The 21159-nt window shown below is 24.2% G+C and overlaps 4 protein-coding genes across 4 annotated transcripts; 1 reads left to right on the top strand and 3 right to left on the bottom strand. All coding sequences in view use genetic code 6, as the record gives it.

Moving 5' to 3' along the window:
- Positions 1–498: 498 nt before the first annotated feature.
- On the bottom strand, positions 499–3588 carry TTHERM_00309890 (chromatin assembly factor 1 subunit A; the record flags this gene model as incomplete). Its single annotated transcript, XM_001021065.2, has 1 exon — positions 499–3588. One exon carries the CDS (start codon positions 3586–3588, stop codon positions 499–501), a length of 3090 nt encoding a protein of 1029 aa, XP_001021065.2.
- Positions 3589–5181: 1593 nt separating this feature from the next.
- Positions 5182–11668, top strand: TTHERM_00309900 (cyclic nucleotide-binding domain protein; the record flags this gene model as incomplete). Its single annotated transcript, XM_001021066.2, has 4 exons — positions 5182–7440; positions 7650–7790; positions 7874–8098; positions 8150–11668. 4 exons carry the CDS (start codon positions 5182–5184, stop codon positions 11666–11668), a joined length of 6144 nt encoding a protein of 2047 aa, XP_001021066.2.
- Positions 11669–12199: 531 nt separating this feature from the next.
- TTHERM_000309909 (AdoMet-dependent proline di-methyltransferase) lies at positions 12200–13033 on the bottom strand (the record flags this gene model as incomplete). Its single annotated transcript, XM_012798868.1, has 1 exon — positions 12200–13033. The coding sequence occupies one exon, from the start codon at positions 13031–13033 to the stop codon at positions 12200–12202; it is 834 nt and encodes a 277-aa protein (XP_012654322.1).
- A 631-nt stretch (positions 13034–13664) lies between these two features.
- TTHERM_00309910 (hypothetical protein) lies at positions 13665–19761 on the bottom strand (the record flags this gene model as incomplete). The annotated part of the gene is made up of 12 exons (XM_001021067.3): positions 13665–14521; positions 14566–16438; positions 16561–16838; positions 16891–17083; positions 17136–17249; positions 17352–17513; positions 17593–17675; positions 17727–17817; positions 17872–18429; positions 18486–18993; positions 19141–19254; positions 19430–19761. 12 exons carry the CDS (start codon positions 19759–19761, stop codon positions 13665–13667), a joined length of 5163 nt encoding a protein of 1720 aa, XP_001021067.2.
- Positions 19762–21159: the final 1398 nt, after the last annotated feature.

The raw sequence follows: 21159 nt of genomic DNA on the forward strand, positions 1-21159 counted from the left end.
GAAAACCTCTAAAATTAGATTAAGATAGATAGATGTTAAAAATTTTATTTTTATTATTTTCTTATAAACAAATTAAGAGTGAAAATAATTATTGAGATCTTAATGAATGAATATAAAATATGAATGCAAATGAATGCATATAAATTTATGATTTAATCTATGAATAAATTGATGTAGGTATGAATAGATGTATAAATACTTATTGAATAAGAAATATTTAAAAAATTGTTTAAAATAAACCTAAATTGCGATAGTAAATGTTAAATAAAATAAATTGAATTAAGTCTGACAATTAAGAAAAGAAACAAATGATTTTAATGAATAATATTTTTGTATGTGTAATGGGCATTATAAAAATATAAATTTAATTTAATTTGTTGATGAATTACATTTTTTCTAAATTTAAATTAGTTGTTGATTAATAAAGGTAGGTCTAGTGTTTTTAAGTTATTTAGTTTGTTTGTTTGGTAGTTAGTTATTTTATTCATGCTATTCAAATCAAGATTTTTTATTAAATTGAAGAGTTAATTAAAGCATTTTTTATTTTTTTTAGCTTGTATTGCTATTCTCATTAATGCTATTTGAATTCTTTCGTGATGGTTATTCATTTTGTTGGCTATTTTAAATTTGATTTTGAGAGTTTTCTTCAGCTGTTATAACACTAGGTGGCTTTAAATCCTCTTTTTTCCTTTAAAGTTAAATAACTTTTTTTTCTACTTTTGATTACTATATTTTTTCTTCTTCTTATTTCTTGCTAGCAGCAGCTGCTGCTTCTTCAATCATTCTTTCCTTTTACTTCTTTTCTGCGATTTCAAGCTCCTATTTTTCTTCTTCATCATCTGATTTTAGTACTGATTTAATAGGAGTAATATTCATATTCTTTTTAAGAGGTGCAGCTGATGAAAAAATATTTAATCCGACTATTGGTTTGATTTATTATTAAACCCCACCGTTTTATTAATTATTATTTAAATTATTCAAATTCAAAGCAGAATTTTATTATTAATTGGTAATTTTCTCATCCTTTTTGCTTTGTCTTGTGCTTTTATATTCCTCCTAACGCTATTTTTTAAGTTCCTCCATCTCATTTTCTTCAAATTCTAGTGACTCTATTATTGCTTAATGGACACACCATCTTTTAATAGCTTCACCGTCTTGCTTATCATCTTTTTAAATTATTTCTTTAAATTTCTTTTCTAAACGATTTTTTGAAACATCTTTCATTATATCGATCTTCGATATTTGTTCAAGGAGTGCCTTCTTAGGTTAGTAAGATCCATGAGCTGCTCTTATAAATTATTTCAATCTTTCATTAGTCCAAACAATGACTGCAGTTGGTTGGGCTTATCCATCTGAGGTATTTGTCTTTTTTTTCAAACAGAGAGGAAAATTTTCTTATTCATCGTATTTTTTTATTTTATAATTTATCAAAAAGTTTTAGACATCACCTGCTTTGTCTTTTTCTTGAAAGATAAATCCCTGCTTATTAGCATTTTCAACGAAGTTATAATTTTAGAAAGTGAGCTTTTTTTAATCAAAGATATCTTCTTTATCACTATCAAATCCTTCATCAGATAAATACCCATCTGGTACAACAAACTATTTGGCAGAATCATCATCATCTTGGTCTTCTTCGTCTATATCATCTTCTTCGTTTTCAATGTTTTCAGCGTTTAATTCTTGCTCTTCATCTTCACTATCCAAATCATACTATATTAAGTCCTCGTCTTTAGACAAGAAATTACGTGGATTAATGATTTTGCTCTATTAATCAAAATACACATTTCTGTATTAGCGCACAAAATCATGGATAAGAACTAAAATCTTTCTCCTACCAAATTTATCTGCTTTATTTAATCCTTTTACCTCTGTTTGACTATTGTTTTAATTTTATTTTTTTTTTTAAATCAAATTCCACTACTTTTTGCATTCTTATTTAATAATTTAGAATACTTCCTAGTTTTTAGTAGTATCCTTAATTAAGTCTGTAGTTTAGAGATGACTTGGACGAGGGTCTGCTCCTCCTATTCTTCGTAATAAACTTTTAACAGGTTTAGCAGGTTATTATTGGTCAGTTTTAATTTCCATTTAATTAATTTCAGTATTTTTTTCTGATAAATCATTGATATTATTTAAATTATCTTTAGTTTAAGTTTATTGTAAAGAATTAAAATTATTTGAATTAATATCATTATTGTTTTGATTAGCCACATTTGCGTTATTATTAATATTCTTTTTAGCAAAGAAGCTGAGTAAATTCTTTTAATTATTATCTTTTTAGGTATTAGATGCTGATTATTACTATTATTGGTTCCCACTTTTTTTAGATTCGTTTTAATTTTTTTTTGAACTAATTTATTTTGATTATTCTTGTGTTATTGAATTATTATTAACAGAGGATTCACAAATACTTTATTTTTGTGTATCTTCGTTTTATTCAATTTGCTAATCACTACCTTCAGCTGCTTTTTTATTAGACTTTTTAGCGGTCTTCTTCTTTGGCTTAGCTTCTTGCTGTATTAATTAACTGTTTTCCTATTAATTAGTTTCGTTTTGCATCTCCCCAACATCAATTGGAGTTACTTTTCCACTATCAATCTTCATTTTTTTCAAATTATCTTCTATACTTTTATCTACTTAATTTTATTTTTATGAATTACTCTTTCCATTAATTTTAGTCTAAACTTTCATTTTAGGAGGATTCATCACTGTCTTTTGATAAGCACTGAACGCCTCATCTTCTCCTTTACCTTTTTCTATAGCTTTGATGAGTTTTTCTAGTCCTCTAAGCAATGCTTGGTGCTAGCGACGCTTTTTTCTAATATAGTCTAACTCTTCAATCTTTGTATTATTAGACAGACACTAAATTTCTTTTACTTCCCAAATTTCATGCAATCCTATTTTTAAAGCACTTACTTGCTAATCGCTTAAATTTCCTTCATTCTATTATTTTAATAGCAGAGTTTATATATCTTTCGTGAGCTTCAATCCATAATTCTTTTTTTCAGCCCATTCGCCAATTATGTCACGATAAAAGTCAAAATCCTTTTGGGATATATCAGAAATTTAAGCCAAGCATTATTTAGTGTATTCTTGTAAAACCGTACAGAGTTTTATTAAATCGAAATCATTGCAATTTTTACCTTCTACAATCCACAGGCAGCTTTCTTTGATAAGTTTCCTTTACAAATCAGCTATTTACTCAGTGCTAGATTGATCGTTGATTGCTGAAAAGTAATCCTATATTTTTTACGATAAAATTTCTTATGGCATAGCAAACATGATTTATTCAGATAAATCAATTCCTTGGATTAACAGTTTATTTAATTCTTAAATAAAACCATTTTTTTTGCTCTGCCAGTATTATTCACTTATGTTAGATTAGCCATTTTATTAGTTATTCAAGACTTTTGCTTGCTCTATATTTTCTTAAACGTTTTGGCTATTTACTTCTACTGCACTTTACTAAACATTATTTTGAGATTAATTTAACGTTTAAGCAGGACTGTCGCCTTAACACTCAATATTCATCTATCTAGAATTGCTAGCACTACTTAAAATCTATTATCTTTCTTCCTCCATAATCATTAAATGTATGTGAATTTAAAGCTTGAGCTGATTAATAAAATTAAATTATTTTTTTTAATATGCTTTAGTACTAAAAATATAATGATTGATTGGCTCTATCTTTTACTTTCGCTAACAAAGAAAGAAAATAACAATTCAAAAAGTTTATTTGCTTTAATTACTAATTAATTTCACAAAAATCCAATTTAATCCTCTTTCGCGCTGATTTTTCTCCGCTAAAGTGTTAAAATTCAATTTTAAAAATTATTTATTATGTCCTTTTATATCATTAAATTTAAATTATAATTATTAAATTTAAATCTTAAATAATAATTGAATTAAATATTTTCATGAAAAAATATTTATTTTTTATTTTTAATAATAAATATTTCTTTAAAAAGATTTTTTAATATATAAACTTAGCTTAAAACTTCGAATTAAAATTATTAAATTCAAAATAATTTAAATTTAATTAAAAACTTAAAAATTCCCCCTTTAATATTTATAATCAATATTACATTTTAAATACTTTAAACTCTCTGTTATTTACATTACATTTAAATAAAAAATATTTAATGCAAAAAATATTGTTTTTGAAATTGTATAATATTTACAGATAAATTTTTAGAGATAAATTTATAACAACTTACATTACATAGACATATTTTTTTAAAGTATAAACTAAAAAAATATAAAAATGATTTAGATCATAATTTATTTAATATAGCAGAGCGATATTAAAATCTAAAATATCTGTTTTAATTAACTTTAAGATTATTAAATAAATTAAAAAAGTAAATTAATAATTTATTTTAAATTCATTTTTATATTCAAAAATATCACAACCTGAAACAAATAACTTTATTGACTAAAAAAAAAATACTTTAATTGTTTTGAATTCTAATAAAAATAAATGAATGAATAAATTAACTTTTTTATATTTTCAGCATACATTAAAAATAAACTAAAATAATCTAAAGAATCATCAAATATATTAATAGTGATATTAGTATGATTAATTAATTTAAAAAATAATCTAATAAATAAAATAGAAAATTTTATCGGTTAATGTATAAATCAAAGTCTTTAAATTAAAAGGTTTCACTTGAAAAATAAAAAATTCAGCGAAATAAAATTTAAAGAAATTTTTAATAAGAAAATACTAATTCAAAAAAATAAAATTAATTATTTGCTAAATACTAGAAGAGACTGATTAAAGAAGAAAAAAAAAATTGTAATTTTTCTAGCTTGTTATATAGTTAATTTATATCAGAGTTAAAAATTGAGTTTTTTAAAGAAGTAAAAAATGTAAGTTGAGATGAATGAATATAAAAATTAATAATCAAATTGCTGAATTTTCATATGGAATTATATCTATCTATCTATTTTTTTATGGTAATATTTTATTATTATTTGTTAATTAAGTTATTAAAACTGAATACTATATTTGATGTTAACTTATTTTGATACTTAGAGTTCTTGCACTTAAGAAAATAATCAATATAATTAAAACTCTTCTTTTATCATTATTATTAAATTGGCTTATTTATTAATTGGAGTTTAGATAAATTTTCATTTACAATTATCAATACTTCTAATTTATACTAAACATATATGAAGGGCATTAAGAAAAATTAAGTGATGCCTAGAGCCCCTAGCTTAAGTAAGCTGAAAAGGTCAAGCGCCACTCATGATTTAGCTCCAGTATCAAGGAATTTAGAAGATGAAGAAATTTCATCAAATGAAGAAGAAGGATTAGTGAGAAATAATAAATCATTAATTAGTTAAAGGGAGGAAAAGCAAAATCAAACATAAAAAAAAGTAGAATTTGAAGAAGATTTAAATAAAATAAATGAGAATTGCAATGAAAGTGAAAAATTAATATTAGGTGAGACCAAGAGTATTGGAGGATCATTGTTGATTTTTGATAAAATAAGTTAAAAAAGTAGAAATATAAAGATTTAAAGGTCTATCAGTAAAATGCATAATAGTCATATCGAAGAAGCCTATTAAGATTCAAGAAGTTTAGATAATCATGCAGCATCTAGCAGCTTTAACATAGAGTAGAAAAAGGCTTTATTGTTATAGCAAAATAGTGCGGCTGTATCTGAAAATCTTTTATCTTCAAAAGACAATGATAATAATAATAACAATAATAATCATGCAGTATCTATGTCACTTTTATCAGCATAGAATTTGAATCCCCTATTATCGCCTGTAGGAATAAAAAGCAGTACAAATGTATTAAATAATAATTAGCAAAAATCACATTTTGCTTCTCTCTTCAATGCACATAAGTCTAATATTAGTAAATCTGGAACTATAATACCTTTTGGAACAAAAGACACTAACAACCTTATTCGGAGTTCAAATACTAAAGATGGTTTAGTAAAGTTTATGAGTACTATGCAATCTTAACCCTCTATTTTGAAGAAGAAAAAAACACTTAGTGAAAAATCACAAGGCGGATGGAATGTATTAGGAAAAGTGTTGATTATTTTACGATTTATGAAATAACTCAAACGATCTTCTATTTACTACAATTTTCATAATCTGAAGTTAATGCATTACTAAATGATAGGTGATAAAGCGAATATCGATAAAGATGAAAAAGATAGACTTAGAAACAATACAATTTTGAATAAATGCTAGAAGTTTATTATACCAGTGATGAAGAAATTTTCTTCAGCAATAAAGGTTTATTAGCCTGATAATATTTGGCTGCTTGTATTTTATGATGTGATTATTTTGGGGTTAACTATTTTAACTGCATTTTTTGAATTGATAATTAGCAGTTTTAATGGCTTTTAAGGGTATGAAATAGTGACGCCTGGCTACTAAATTTTACGCAATGTATGTGGAGCACTTTATTTAATAGAAATTTTGATTCGTATGAATACAGCTATTTATAAAGAAGGAATTATAATATTTAGTAGAGAATCGATATTTAAAAATTATAGCCGAATTTAATATTTTTGGATAGATTTAATTATTTTAATAAGCATTTTAATCATCTTCAACAATTACATACTATCTTTAATATTTTTTGTTTTGAGATGTATTAAGATAAGTCGCTTATCATAGGATTTAAATGATCATTTTAGAATTTGGTATCGTTTTCCCACTGGTTGGACCTTGACAAAGCTATTTTTTATGATTATAGCGTTAGCCCATTTCTGGGGTTGCTAATTTCATTACATTGGTCGTTTGGAATACGAATCTGGAATGAATAGCTGGATGATAAAACAACAATTAATTGATGATTATTGGTGGATTAAATACATAAATTCTTTTTATTTTACAACTATTTCAATTGTTACAATTGGATATGGTGATATAGCGCCAGTAACAACTATTGAGAAACTATACTGTACATCAGTAGCAGTTCTTGGTTCTTGCTTCTTTAGTTATATTGTTAATACAATTGGTTCTATATTCTAAGAAATTTCTAACAAGGAAGCAGCTATAAAGTAGTAAAAGAACAATATCTCAGATTATATGGCTAAAAGAAACATCAACTAAAAGCTGCAACTTAAAGTTATTAAGTATTTAGATTACACTCATTCAAGACAAGCAGATGGACCTCTTAAAGGATAAATGATATTAAATACAATAGCTAAAAATCTTAGAGAAGAAGTTTAACTTGAGTATTTTGGAAATATTTTATAAAACACTCGAATTTTTAAAAACAATTTCTCATAAGATTGTTTAAGAGCATTATCTTTGAAACTCAAAGAAATCATGTATGGTCCAGGAGAAGTTATATTTCACAAAGGAGAGCTTGACTATAAAATATTTTTTATACAAACTGGAGAAGTATCCCTCTTTTTAGAAAAAGATGGTGGTGAAATCTTTGAAATGGCAAAGTTATCAGTAAGTTTGTTTGATATTTCGAAATAAATCTTTCACTTTATTTAAGATTAAAATTTTCAAATCTAATTTATTTTTCAAGTTAAAGCAATTTTTTAATTTTTGAAAAAAAAAACTGTTCATTAGTTAGATATAAATGTTTTAATTTATTTTAATGAAATTAAGATTTTTGATTTTGTTTTAAATAAATTTAAAAATAATTCTTATTAAAGAAAGGATAGTATTTTGGTCAGTTTGGGTTTTTTGGATGCAAACCTAGAGAAATAGCTGTTAAATGTCGTGATATTACGCATTTAGTTTATTTAGAGAATGAGGACTTTATTTCTGTTATAAAAAATTATTAAGAAGATTATGTAAACATAATTTAGCATTATTGAAAATTCTTTTTTTAATTAGTCAAGCAGATCTAATAGGATTTTATTAATTCAAACAAAAGGAAAAATATTATATGATGAAAGATGAGATCAACTTCAAAGACAAAAAGCTAAGTACGAAATGTAGTTCTTGTGGATCTTATGATCATACTATAGTTGATTGCAGTTTGGTCACTCCTCATTTTAATAGATTTAGAATTATGATTAAATATATTTATCCTGTAATTTAGAATAGATAGGCTCTTATTAGAGAAAGAAATAAGTTTAACTCACTTTAAAAAAATTATGTAATTAAATAAATTAGAGTTTTAATTTTATATTAATGATTTAATTTATAGAATGTTAGAGATGATTTAAAGAAAGTGAGGAATAACTTGGCTCTAAAATTTTTATAATCTGAAGAAATAGACGAAGTTAGTGATGAAAATGAGTTCAGTGAAGAATATGATTAAATAAAATAAAATCAGTAAATGGATGATAAAGAGTATTTTTTAAAGTAAAAAATGCAATTTAGGTATGTCGATGGCGAAATAGTCAATTATGAAAGTGAGAATACCCATAATTGCATGACAGATGATAATTAATCTCTCGTTACTGACTAGCAAAACCAGTTTGGTAGCCAACAAACACTATAACTAAGAGAAAGTGGCATTAGCTAAAATGATTCAGTTCCTGAAATAGTTGTTCAAAGAAAAGAATAAAAACAATTAAGTATCATCAAGAATAACTATAATCCATACCTAAGATAGAATAGTGTTGTTTAAAAGCAAAGTCTATTTAGAATGGAATCACTTGCTGCCTTATCTTCTGATATTAATAGAGATGATGCTGCCGATGTACTTTCCAAAGGATAGGGATCTACTTCCCAATTGCCGCATACTATTGCTGGAGGATAATATGGTTAAAATTATAATTAAGATCAACAAAATAATTTTGATACCAATACAGAGAGGTCTTAGAATTTTTATACATAAGGGCCATACGAAAACACAAGTAATGTGAACAGTGTTAATATAAATGCAACTCCTCGATAAGCTGGTGGAAGTAGTGCTATAGGTAGTGGCTATTTGACCTAATAAAATATTGCTGCTGCTACGAACACAGTAGAGAGTACTCCTTAAAAATAATCTTTTGACTAAAGTCTGGATGAAAATAAGAATTAATCAACCGCTGCATAAGCTAATTAGCACTCAAGTGAACAAAAAAAGCTAACACACTAATAGCTTTAACAAGTTAAAGAAAAACTCTAAATGCTTAATGAGAAGTAAAAGAAAAATTAAAAAAAATCAATTCCTAGGACAAGAAAAAAATAGGTCAGCATCTAAATTTAAGGAAAGATTTTAGATAAAGAAAAATCCTCAAGCGAAAGTTATCTTGAAGAAGAAGAAGATGATGATGATGGTGATGTTGAGCAAAATGTAGTAAAGACAAAACCTTTTATACATGAAAATTTTCCAAACAAAGATTTAATTGAAGAAAAGCTAGAAATAAATGAGCAGTCTTCAGAAAATATTCAAGAAATAAAAAATAGTATTTAAAATATTAAAATTAGCTAGTTTTCGAGCAGCCCATAAAATCACAAAGACAGCCATCTTCACCATAAAAATTCTAATTTCAATTAAGATGGTCAACTTAATTAAAACAATATCGAAGACACAATATAACAGTAGCAATCTTAATCATCTATTCAAGAAAAGATAAATAAAAAATTAGTAAGTTATTAATAAGGAGAGAGAATACTTGAGAGAAAAAGTGAATAGAGCATGTATGATGTGGAAGCATCTTCTTTAACCTTAGTTAACCACTAATTTTTGTAAAACCAGAAAAGCAACAACACAGTAAATTAATCTTAAAATCCATAGTCTAACCCCAGCAATACTAATATTTTAGAAGAATAAAAGTAGAGCTTGAAAATAGATATCAATTCTTTACAATAATACGAAAGCAGCTCTTCCCCAAGCTTTTAGCATAAACAATACAGAAATTCTAACTTTTTTGGCTTTAACAAGTAAAATACAGGAAGTGAATAGCACAGCTAGGAATTAGAAGCTGTAAATTACTCTCCTTAACCTAAAATCAGCTTGGATTCACCTTAAAACGTGGAAAATAAAGTTTAAACTCAAGAAGATAATTTTAAACTTAGCAATTCTTATCATACCAATACAGAAAAGTCTGAAATAGATATTAAAAATTCACCTGTTAAAACTCCAACTCATAGAAGGATAACGATTTAAGCAGAAAAGATATTTGGAAACAATATCCCTTTTGATACTCAAGAAAGTAATTAGGATGATTTAGGTACTTGCAGCCAAAACAAAAGAAATACTGATGAAAATGAGAACTAAGATATTTTGTTAGAAAACTATTAATTTGATAAAACAGATAAATTGAAATAGTAGCAGGGAAGTTTTAAAAGTAAAAATAACTTCTTAAATATTGGTTTAGGAGAATTAGCTACTGTTTAAGAAATACTTACAAAAAATTCGCAGGATGATGAAAATACATCACCAGGTTAAAATAATGAAGATATGAGAAGATTTTCTTCAAGAAGTGATTAATTAAAGAATAATTCTCCTTTGCTAATTTAAATGAAAAAATCAATATCTTAAAATCCAGAAAAAGAAGAAATTAAAAATCATTTAAATTAGAAAGACTATTTATTAAATAGAAATAATTTATAATTAATAAATGAGAATAGCATTGAGTAATCTCAGATTACGCCTAAGAAGGCAAATACGGTAATTATCAATAATAACTAAGCCGCTAAAAATGATAATGTTTAAAGTTCTTACTCTTCTCCAATTAATAAAAATAATTAGCAAAACCCATTAATAAGCAACTTTATCTAAAAAGAAGGATAATAAATGAATAAAATTATGAGATAAAACTCTCTTTCTTTCATACCAGGCAATTTTAACACAAACGACATGAGAAAATTAATTGCATATAATAGAGCTAACTCAAAATAGTATTTCTAGATGCAAGATGATTAGGTTTAAGGTGCAGCATTGTATGGAATTAACAATTATGGATAAGCGCCAATGAATCACATAAATAAATAAATTTAACCTCTATAAGCTATCAAGAATAGAAAGATGAGCTCAGTTTAAAGTCAAAATCAGCTAAATAGCCCCTCACATTAGGTTAGTTCAACTAAGAAAAATGCAGCCTACCCTCCTGTTGCTGATAGTTTTTCTTAGTAGGTAATGTATCACTAGAAATATATTTAAAATAAATAACTTCTGAAATCTAGGAATAGCATTTAAGTTAACTAATCGTTTGTCAATAATCAACCCTTATATGATAACAATCCTAACACCACTAACGGTGGCTATAACACACCTAAAAAAAAATAATCAGGAATAGGTACAAGATTTGGAAAGGGATAATAATTTAGTAGTTCTACTTATGGGTAAGTAAATAGTGCAAGTAACTCTAATCATACATCTTTTGCACACAATAGCAATAACTATAATCGTGCTAGAATGACTTCATGGGCAAGCGTTAACAACAACAACTACAATAATAATAATATGAACAATGGCCAACCTAAACCTGACAGCTAGACTAATTTTCCAGAAGATTAATATGATGAAGAGATGGTTGAATATGAAAGTGTTTCAAATGCTGACTTCTTTATTTATGACTTTGATTCTATGAAAGAATACAAAAAGTATTATCCTTAACACAATTATAAAAGAGTTCTCACAGATTGTCTACGCTCAAGAAAGCCATTTATTTCTAATAAATCTATTCATAACAACCCTTTCATCCAAAAATTAATGAGTAAAAAGAAAAAAATTCCCAGACGTTTACCAAGTTTGATGAAGTAATATGATAAAGATTAAAAAGATTGATTGATTATTGATACATTAAAATATTGAAAATTAAAAATCAAAGCAAAAAAACATTAAAATAAATAAATAAAAATATTTATGAAACAAATTTAAATACTAAAAATTAAAATATAATTTAATTTAATTTCCAGTCTTGTATATACAAAAATTATTTCAAACTAATTAATTATTAACTTTAAAAATAATTTAAAATTTTTAAATAGTTTCAATACAAATGTTAGATTAAAATGGGGGTTTAGAAAATTTTATATTACTTTAATTTAGAAAAATGTTTACTCAAAAATAAATAAGAAAACAATCATTAATAAATTTTTATATAAACTCAATTTAAAATAAAATTAAATATTTTAATAATTTGAACATTTTGTTAAAAGTAAGACAAAAGTATAAACAAACTATAAAAACTAATATAAAACTATTTGTTTTTAGTATTTATTTTATATTAAAAATAATATTTAAATTAGAACAATTAATTAGCCATTAGAATTTAAGGTAATATAAATGTAATTATCATAAGGCTACACAATTTTTTCACTATTAGATACTATTTTTATTTTCAGAAATTCTTTTTAATGCATACATTTTAACATCAAATAACTCATCAGGAAATTCAGGTTATTTCTTTTCTAGAATAATATCTAAATTTGCTTTACTGAATAGCTGTTTGTACATAGAATCAGATCTAGTAATAGAATAATCTTAAGAGTCAAGAATAAACCCTTCTTCACTGATATTTTCTTTTACAATAATAAATCCATCTTAGCTTAGTGAGTTTGAGCATTTTTATAAAAATCTGACATAATCATCATCTTTTATTTAATTTGAAACCCATTAAATCCAAATACAATCATACTGCTTTTAAAATTAAAATTCTTATAAACCCATTTAATAAAAATCTTCAACGTTTGGATACTATTTCAGCTAATTCTTAGCTTCAAAAATGTATTTATCACATTATTCTAGCAGATCAACTTTTTAAAATACATTCATAAGTAATTCTTTAGTAACTCTCCCAATTCCAGCTCCACAGTCTAGCGCTCTGTTGAAATTTTAACTCAATTAAGGAAATTTCTCTTAAAGCTATTATAAGAAATATCTACTAAATTTAATATCTAAATCATTCAAATGTCCATAGCCTCCCATCACTCCATCGTAATTACTTTCGCAAGTTTACCAATACTAGTTACCTTTGCTATACCATTCCTTCTAAAATTCATCATCACCATCCCATAAATTCTTTAATTATTCTTCTTAATTCTAATGTTTCTATTAAGTTTTAGCGTAATTACTAAACTAAGGGTAAGAAATTAAAAAAGGTAAGGAGTATAAAATTGGTTTTCTTTTAAATAAATTTTTAAGAATCATAACTAAAAACTAAAAGTGAAATTTTATAAATAATTTAAAAATTATTTGAATGGACAAGATATTTTTTATATTGATATAATAATTTTAATAATTTTATACTTTTTTTGTTAATTTAATTAATTTTCAATGAATTAATTCAATTTCTTAATTTAAATTTAATAAATCACTTTTTTTGAATCTTTGAAATAATATATAATATTTTTTCATTTTAACTTAGTCTTTTACGTAAAAAAACATAATATAAAATTTTTTAATTAGTTTTTAAATTTATAATTTTATACTAGATAGATTAAGCTAAGGTTGATTGATGCAAAATTACAGCAAGTAATATAATTTTAAGAAATTATATTAAGGCATTTAACATATATTTTGGTGGATTTGATGAAATAATTTAATTTTAAATTTAACCTATTATTTATTTGAAAGTAATTAAATTTATTAACAATTTTATTAGTTATTTAGTAGTTATTTATTTATTTTATTATTAATAGTTATTATTTAGTTTTTAAATTAATTTAATTTACATGTTATTGAGTAGCGTTGTTAAAATTATTTATTTATTTATATTGTTTTAGTTAAATTTGTTTGAAATTTAAGTTATTATTTATTTTTTTATTAATAATTCACAGATTCATTAATGAGATTAAGAATTTTTTTATTCTTATTAAGAGATATTATTGTTTATGTTTGATATACTTGATAATTAATCAGAGTTTCGTAATGTTTAAGCAATAGAGAGACTGCTGTTGTGATTATTTTGTTATTTTAATAATATTTTTAAAATTAAGTCTTCTTCATTTGGATCTCCTAAATCCTCTTTTTCATTTGAGTAATTAGCAACTATATTTGTATTTGAGTTAGATCTAGGTATTTTTTCAAAAGCTATTTCAGACTTATTATCTTGTTGTAAATTGCTACAAAAATTAGAGCCTAGTTCGGATTTATTATTTTGTATTGATAGAGATATATATGAGGAAGAAGATGAACTTAGCCTTTGCTAGTTATTTTCGCTATTGAACATAAAATATTATGATTATTCATCACTTTTTTGTATATTTGGACTGTTTAATTGGGAATTTGAATTTTTGCTAAAAAATGACTTTTGCATTCTTTGGCTTTTTTGCATAATCGTGTTTGCAATAGTGATTTACCAATTTCCATTTTTTTAGGCTATTTCTTCATCTCCAGAAATCAAATTTAAAAATATAACATCTTCGTTTGCTTTTAATAGGCTGATTTCTTGATGATCATCTTTATGAATACCTTCCAATCTATCTTAAATTGATGTTTGGGATGATATGTTATTTTATTCATTAACCTATGATTTATGAGATTTATTGCTTTTATTTGATAAAACTTTTTTTTCTGACCCTATATTTAATTTGGTAGTAGTTGATCTTTTTATTAGTGGTGAAGTATCTTCTAAATCCCCATAGGATTCTTTATCTTAGTTTTCTATATTCATGTTATGCACTTTAGTTTTTATTTCTTAAAAAAAATTTTTATAATTGAAAAATAAATCATTTAATTACTTTTATTGAGAATTTTTTCTTCTGAGCTTTACTAGCTGAATATGTTTTTCTTGCTGAACATAGACTTAACGTTATTGTGAGGTTCATCACTCATTAATTGATTGCTACCCAACTATAATTCTTCTTCAATTTTTTGATTTGCTAAATTACTCAAGTCCATGATTTTGATTTCTTTCATCTATTAATAAAATGTACTTTTCTTTTTTACTTACTTACGTCCAAGAAATTATGTCCTTTGTTAAACTTTTTCATCTTCAGAACTGATTTCTGATTGAAAGCATCCTATATTTGCCTTTTCTAAATTTTTTAATGATAACTTCTCATCGCTTAAACACTCTCTGCTCTTTTATAAGCTCTAGCTATCATCGCTATTATCCAAATTATCTCTCACTTGTTTTATTAGTTTTGAGTTTACTTAATTTTTTTTTTAATAACTTAAGCTGTCAACACTTTTTACAAGATCGTTTTTATATATTGAGCTTTTGTTAGATTTTATTTAGCCATTTATTTAAAGAAAATTTAAATCAAAAGAATGTCTTGATTCTCTACTTCTCTATATTTCTTTCATATTAAGGAAAGATATCAAATTACTTTTCTTTTTATTAATTTCATCACTAAATAGGGATAATTTCTAATGGGCTTGACTTTGAGGACAAGATTTTACTTAGCTAGCTGCTTGTGTTTAAACTTACTTAATTTTAGGATCCACTTAAGTGTCATATGAAAATTTCCTAATTTTATCTCTAACCAAGTACCCAAAATATTATTTGTTAACTTCTATGCAGGGAGAATCATTAAAACTCCTTTTGCGAAGATTTGGAGATCGATAAATAGTATTTTCTGCTTTACTTGTCTAATAAGGGCTTTCTTTAAGAACTCTTGGAGATGATATTTCATCAATAGAATTCTTTTTATAATTTTCTTAAATTATTTTAGGAGTTTGATTGCTTTTGTTTGGTGAAGAGCACGCAGAGTTTTTGCTACTTTCAAGGTTTTAATAGGAAAAATTGATCATACTGCTAAAAAATTCTCTTTTCTATTGAATAGCTGCTGCTGCTTCTAAATTAAATAAATTATGAATACTTGGTTACTTTACAGAATCTTAAAGTAATTCTTTAAAACATTCTTCTTATCTCTGCATTTACTTTAGTTCTTCCTCTTCATCTTCTGCTTTTTAATTCCAATCAAAAAGTTTCTTTTCTTTTTTATTTAAAAATGAAAACCCTACTTCATTAATCTTTATCGAGTGTTTTTGAGTAAGAACTTAGCTTTAATCTTCAAAAGTAATTTGATCTAAATCTTTCAACAAATATGTATGAAACTCTTTAGGTTTGAATTTCCATCCATAATTTTTTTCTGAGTTCCCATTTGATGAAGATCTACTCTTTTAGGAATCAGCTGATGAAACACTACTGTTACTGCTATTTAAGCTGTCCAATTCATCCTCATTACTATATTCATCGACATTGGTATTCCAGTTTCTATTTTTTTTCCTTCCTCTTTTTTCATTGTTATTTTAGATATTTTCATCATTACTTAGTTTTATTTAATCTAACATTTCTAAACTCTTTAATTAATTATCTGGTTTTTTCATTGGTGAACTAAGAAATATCTTCTTCATATTTGGTGTTGCAGGAGCATTTTAAATTGCTCTAGTCGGGGTTGATAAAACAGGAGTCTTTGGAGTACGTATTCCTAAAGACTGTGAGCTTAACAAACTGCTACTGCTTCCAAGTTTGGGAGTATGATTTTTACTTTTTAGCATAGGTGAATCAAGTTATAACTTCTAAAGTACTTATTGCTATTGTTCTTTCTTTGATTAAAGAGAACTTACTGATTCTCCTCGTTCTTCCTCATCCACTTAGTTTGGTTTCTTTTAGTTTATTTTAATTAAAAAATAATAAAATCATTATAATCTTAAACAATTAATTGTTTTTGAAAACAATTTTAAATGTTCAAATTAGTATTAAATGATTGAAAAATAATTTAATTTACTTATTTAGGAGTTCCTACTTAAAGCGTTATAGTTTTTTTGATAGGACTATTCAAACGCTAAAAGACATCTTAATTTTTTGAAGAATTACCAGTATTGTTTTATTTTTCTGATTCCTTTTTACCTTCAATAAGCTATTTTCTTCTGTTGAGAAGTGATTATTTAGCATTACAATTCAATTAAAATTTTTATTTGCTAGGTTATTCTTCCTCTCCTAATTTTCCTTTCAATATTTTCTACTGTACTTAGACCATTTTATTTAAGTCTGCCCATTTATTTTCTTAATAAATTTAAATTTAAAATAAATTTTACTCAAAATTTTTAAAAATTACAATCCTCTATCCAACATTCATAGTGACTGTTTTATTCAATACATTTAACAACACTTTCTGCTAGTTTCTTCAAGTGCCCAATATATGATTTTTGTATTACTTTTGTTACATGAGTTACAGGGTTAGTAATTCTCCTAGTAGTGACTTCTGAATTTGAAATAATATAATTCACTAGTTTAACTCTTTTGATAATCTTTTTAATTATAATTGTCACTTTAAATCCAAAAAAAATAAATAATATTTACATAAAATATCCAAGAAGGGTTATCATTTTGTTAAGCAACTTCAATAATAGTTTCAAACAAATGTAAGACATTTAAATGAAGTTGATTGTTCCACTCATACTAAAAAAATAAGACCTTTTTTTAAGAAATAAAATTAAAACAAATTAAGAATAAAAATCCATATAAATAAATAAATAATTTTGTAAATTATTAATTAATCACTCTAAAAATTTTTACAATTATAATTTATAGTATCTCTTAGTCAAATATTTCCTAAACAACTTCCTTTATTTTAAATGAGAAAGCAAGTTCTATTAATTTAATTAGCTTTAGTCTATGAGCTTAAAACATTGCAATTTTTTCACCAAACTGCCCATCAAATGAATCAATTTTTTTTTACTTTTAGAATAATAAAATTGTTTATGTTTCAAATAAAATTATTTTTATTTTAATTATTAATTCGTAATCTTAAGCTTACTTGTGCTAAATTCAATTCTCTTTTTATTGAGATAATGGATTCTTTGAAATACTTCTCCACGATTTTATTTCCTTTAATTGTTTCTAATTTTTGATTAATAATTAGGGCTATTCATAAAAATTGTAATTAAATACCAAATTCTATGCGAAATTAAATGTCCTCATTCTAGAGAAAAGCGAGAAGATGCTAAGCAACATCACTATTGAAGCTAATTTCATCTATATTCTATAAAAATGAATTTTCTTAAAGAAAACATTCAGTTTTTAATCATTTATTTACATTGCTTGAAAGTGACTAAAATACTTTTTATGAATGGTAATTTAATATATAAAAACCTAAATCCTCGCCTCTATTGATATCTTAAAAATGGTCAAGGATTTCACAAATTATCATGCTACTATTTTTCATCTTCCAAAATAAAATATCTTACTCTAAATTCTATTCTTAGCAGATGCTTTCAGATTTCTGCTTCTATTTTTCATCTATATTTTATGACTCAGGCAAAGCAGAAGAAGCATCTGCATTAGTACTAATATTATTGCCAGAATTTTTTATTATTTATTAGTTTTAAAAATTATTTTATAAATTATCAAAAATCCCTTCAATCAATTCGCATTTTTTTTGAAAATGAAATTAAATTCTAATTTCTTCTTCATCTTACTTCTTTTCTTAAAGAAGATCTTTAGGCAGAGCACTTTGACTCGGTGCATCTACCTCAAATAACTATTTAGGTTAATTTATAATAAGTAAAATTAAATCCATTATTGTTTGGTCGTCTACCATACAAACTAGTCGATCACAGAACGAAGGAATTTTCTCAAATATGTAATATTCCATCTATATTTATAAAGAAAAAAATATAACTTTTAGAAATTTAAAACTAAAATGTGTACTTCTTTCATGTTTCTGTTGAAGAAATTAAGGAAGACTTAGTAGAAGTAGGAAATAGAAATAGAGTTTGAAGTTGTTTTAAAATCAAATAACAGACTCAAGAAATACAAAAGGAAATCAACTTAATGTTTTTCTTCATCATCCCCATCACACAATAGTTACAAATTGCTTTGTTGAGATGATGATAAATTTAATGTTTATAAGTATTATTGAGATTTTTAATAATTTCGCTTCTAAATGTTTGGTTCTACTGACACATCTTCTAAAAAGCTTGATTATTTAATATACTTATTTCCTTATTCACTGAAAGAATTTAAAATAGGAGAAGGATAAGAATTGTCACTCTCATTAGCAGATGTTGCATGTACCAGCAGTTAATCTTTATATGAATACAAATTATAAAAGGTTTCTGCCCCTTTATTTTTTGCAACTTTATCTTTTGGTGGGAAAAACATGTAGGAGATTTCCTTTTAATCAGAGCTAATAACATCGGCTGCATGGTGAGACAACCTTTTTTTAAATTAATTTTTTGTTTATTTTGGCACTTTTAACTTTATTGGCTAGATTTTTTTAAATAAGATGTTTATTTTGTAAAATGAAATGAGCTTTTTTAACGATAATTGCTATGCTTGACTTAAATTAGTAATTAATGATTACAAGAAATAGTTAACATATTCTGATTGACAAGTTTTATTAGCTGAATTTCGTTCATCCTTAGACTAATCTTCTACCTTTATAAAGTCTATGATTTCCTTCATATGAGCACATATTCTAATTAAAATAAAATAGAAAAGATAATTAAATAAAATATTTTATCCTATTTAAATTGTTTGTGAATTTGTAATTAGTTAATATATATTCCTCATAATCTTCGGCAAAAGCATTAATGAGTTTAAAACTAAAAACATCAATTCAGAATCACTTAAAATATGAAAAGTTGCTATACTTCTCAATTAGCGAATTGTTAGATTATTCTAATGTTTAAACAAAATCTGCATGTGTGAATATTTCCAATATTGTGACATTTGGCCTTAAAAGCAAACTAAGTAAAGAGTCGTTTGGTAAAATCGAATTAAAAGATATTGTATTTTGAGGAGAAATTTTTATGTTTAAGCTCATAATCTTTTCATCTGATTGCTAGTTAGATACTTAACTATGTAGTAGAGTTTCTACTTAGACTAGGCTTTAATTATATTGGAGCTTTTGTATCACCTTATTTTCTTTTTGCTGAATTTAGTCTTCTAATTTTTCATCTTTAAAATTAGAATTTTGCTGCATGCTATCTAATTATTTACTTAAACCTACCTACCTCTTTATTAAAAAACAATTAAAGGTTATTTAACTTTTTTTAATTATTTTACTATAACAAAACTATTAATGTTAATTTGATTAAATTGATTGATTATTAGTTAATTAATTAATAATTCATTTTTATATATCTTGTTTGCATGATAGTCATATATATTTCTTCTCTTCCTTTAAATATTTTATTTGACTATTATCATTCATTCATCAATTAATTAGCTATCTATTATGATTATGTTGTTGTATATTTATTGCTACTTAAAGAATTATAATGACAATCATCTAATTTAATTTTTAGCAAACTTAAATAAAAATATTATTTATTCCCTTAAAAAACTCTCTTTTCTTATTCTTTACTTTAGATTAAAATTTATTCAATCTACCTACTCAAATCCATTTATTTTTTCTGACAAAATAAAAAGAAGAATGTATTTTTTAAAAATTAGAAATTAGATATTTATTTCTCATCTTAATTGGATTTATTTAGTGATATCTTTCAAAAATAATAAATATTAGCAATTATTTTATTTTCATCAAAATATTTATATTTATTTTTACAATGTTGAGTAATTTATTTTTCTAATTCATTAAATTTTATTGTTTTAATTGTAAAGTTTTTTTTGTTTTAACATTTTAATTTATTAAAAATAAAATAATAAATGCATTATTATTGTAATTTTAAAATAAAATAAACAAATTCATGAATTATATTATTAAATGTATTATTATTGTTAAAAACCTAAGAGTAGTTTATTAAATCTATTTTTTTATCATTTTACATTATAATCAAATCTTTTAAATTTTATCTTTTGAAGTCAAGAATTTTCTAAATTATTAATAATTCTTTTAAAAATGCTATTTATTTCTGATTATGATTATTTACCATAAGTAAAATATTTATTATATGGTTAAGCTTTCCTTTTTTAAATTATATGTTTTGATTGAAAACAAATTTATCATTCATAAATACTAAAACAAGTAAGATATTCTTAATTAATATAATTATTATTTCACAACTTAAGCTAAAATGAGTTTTATAGATAATTATAAAACTAACAAAAGATCAAAAAAAACATTTCAGTTTTTTGGTTATTTGAATTCTTTTTATCTTTTATGGTGGAGGGTTAATTTAAAAAGCTCTACTAATAAAAAATGTTGGTCCTTTAATTTTTTGAAAAAATTAGAATAAAAACTAATTAATTGAAATTTAAATTAAAAACCTACTATTGTGTAAATGAAATTTAACTAATAAAAATTTATTGCATTTTGTTATTCATGGTAATACTATTTGATATAAATTTTTACTCAAATAACAATTAAACAAAAATAAAAGAATTACCTAATTGACATTTATATAATACTTATTTTTAT

Source organism: Tetrahymena thermophila (genome assembly GCF_000189635.1).
Source record: "Tetrahymena thermophila SB210 genomic scaffold scf_8254551, whole genome shotgun sequence".
Taxonomy (NCBI): Eukaryota; Ciliophora; class Oligohymenophorea; order Hymenostomatida; family Tetrahymenidae; genus Tetrahymena; species Tetrahymena thermophila.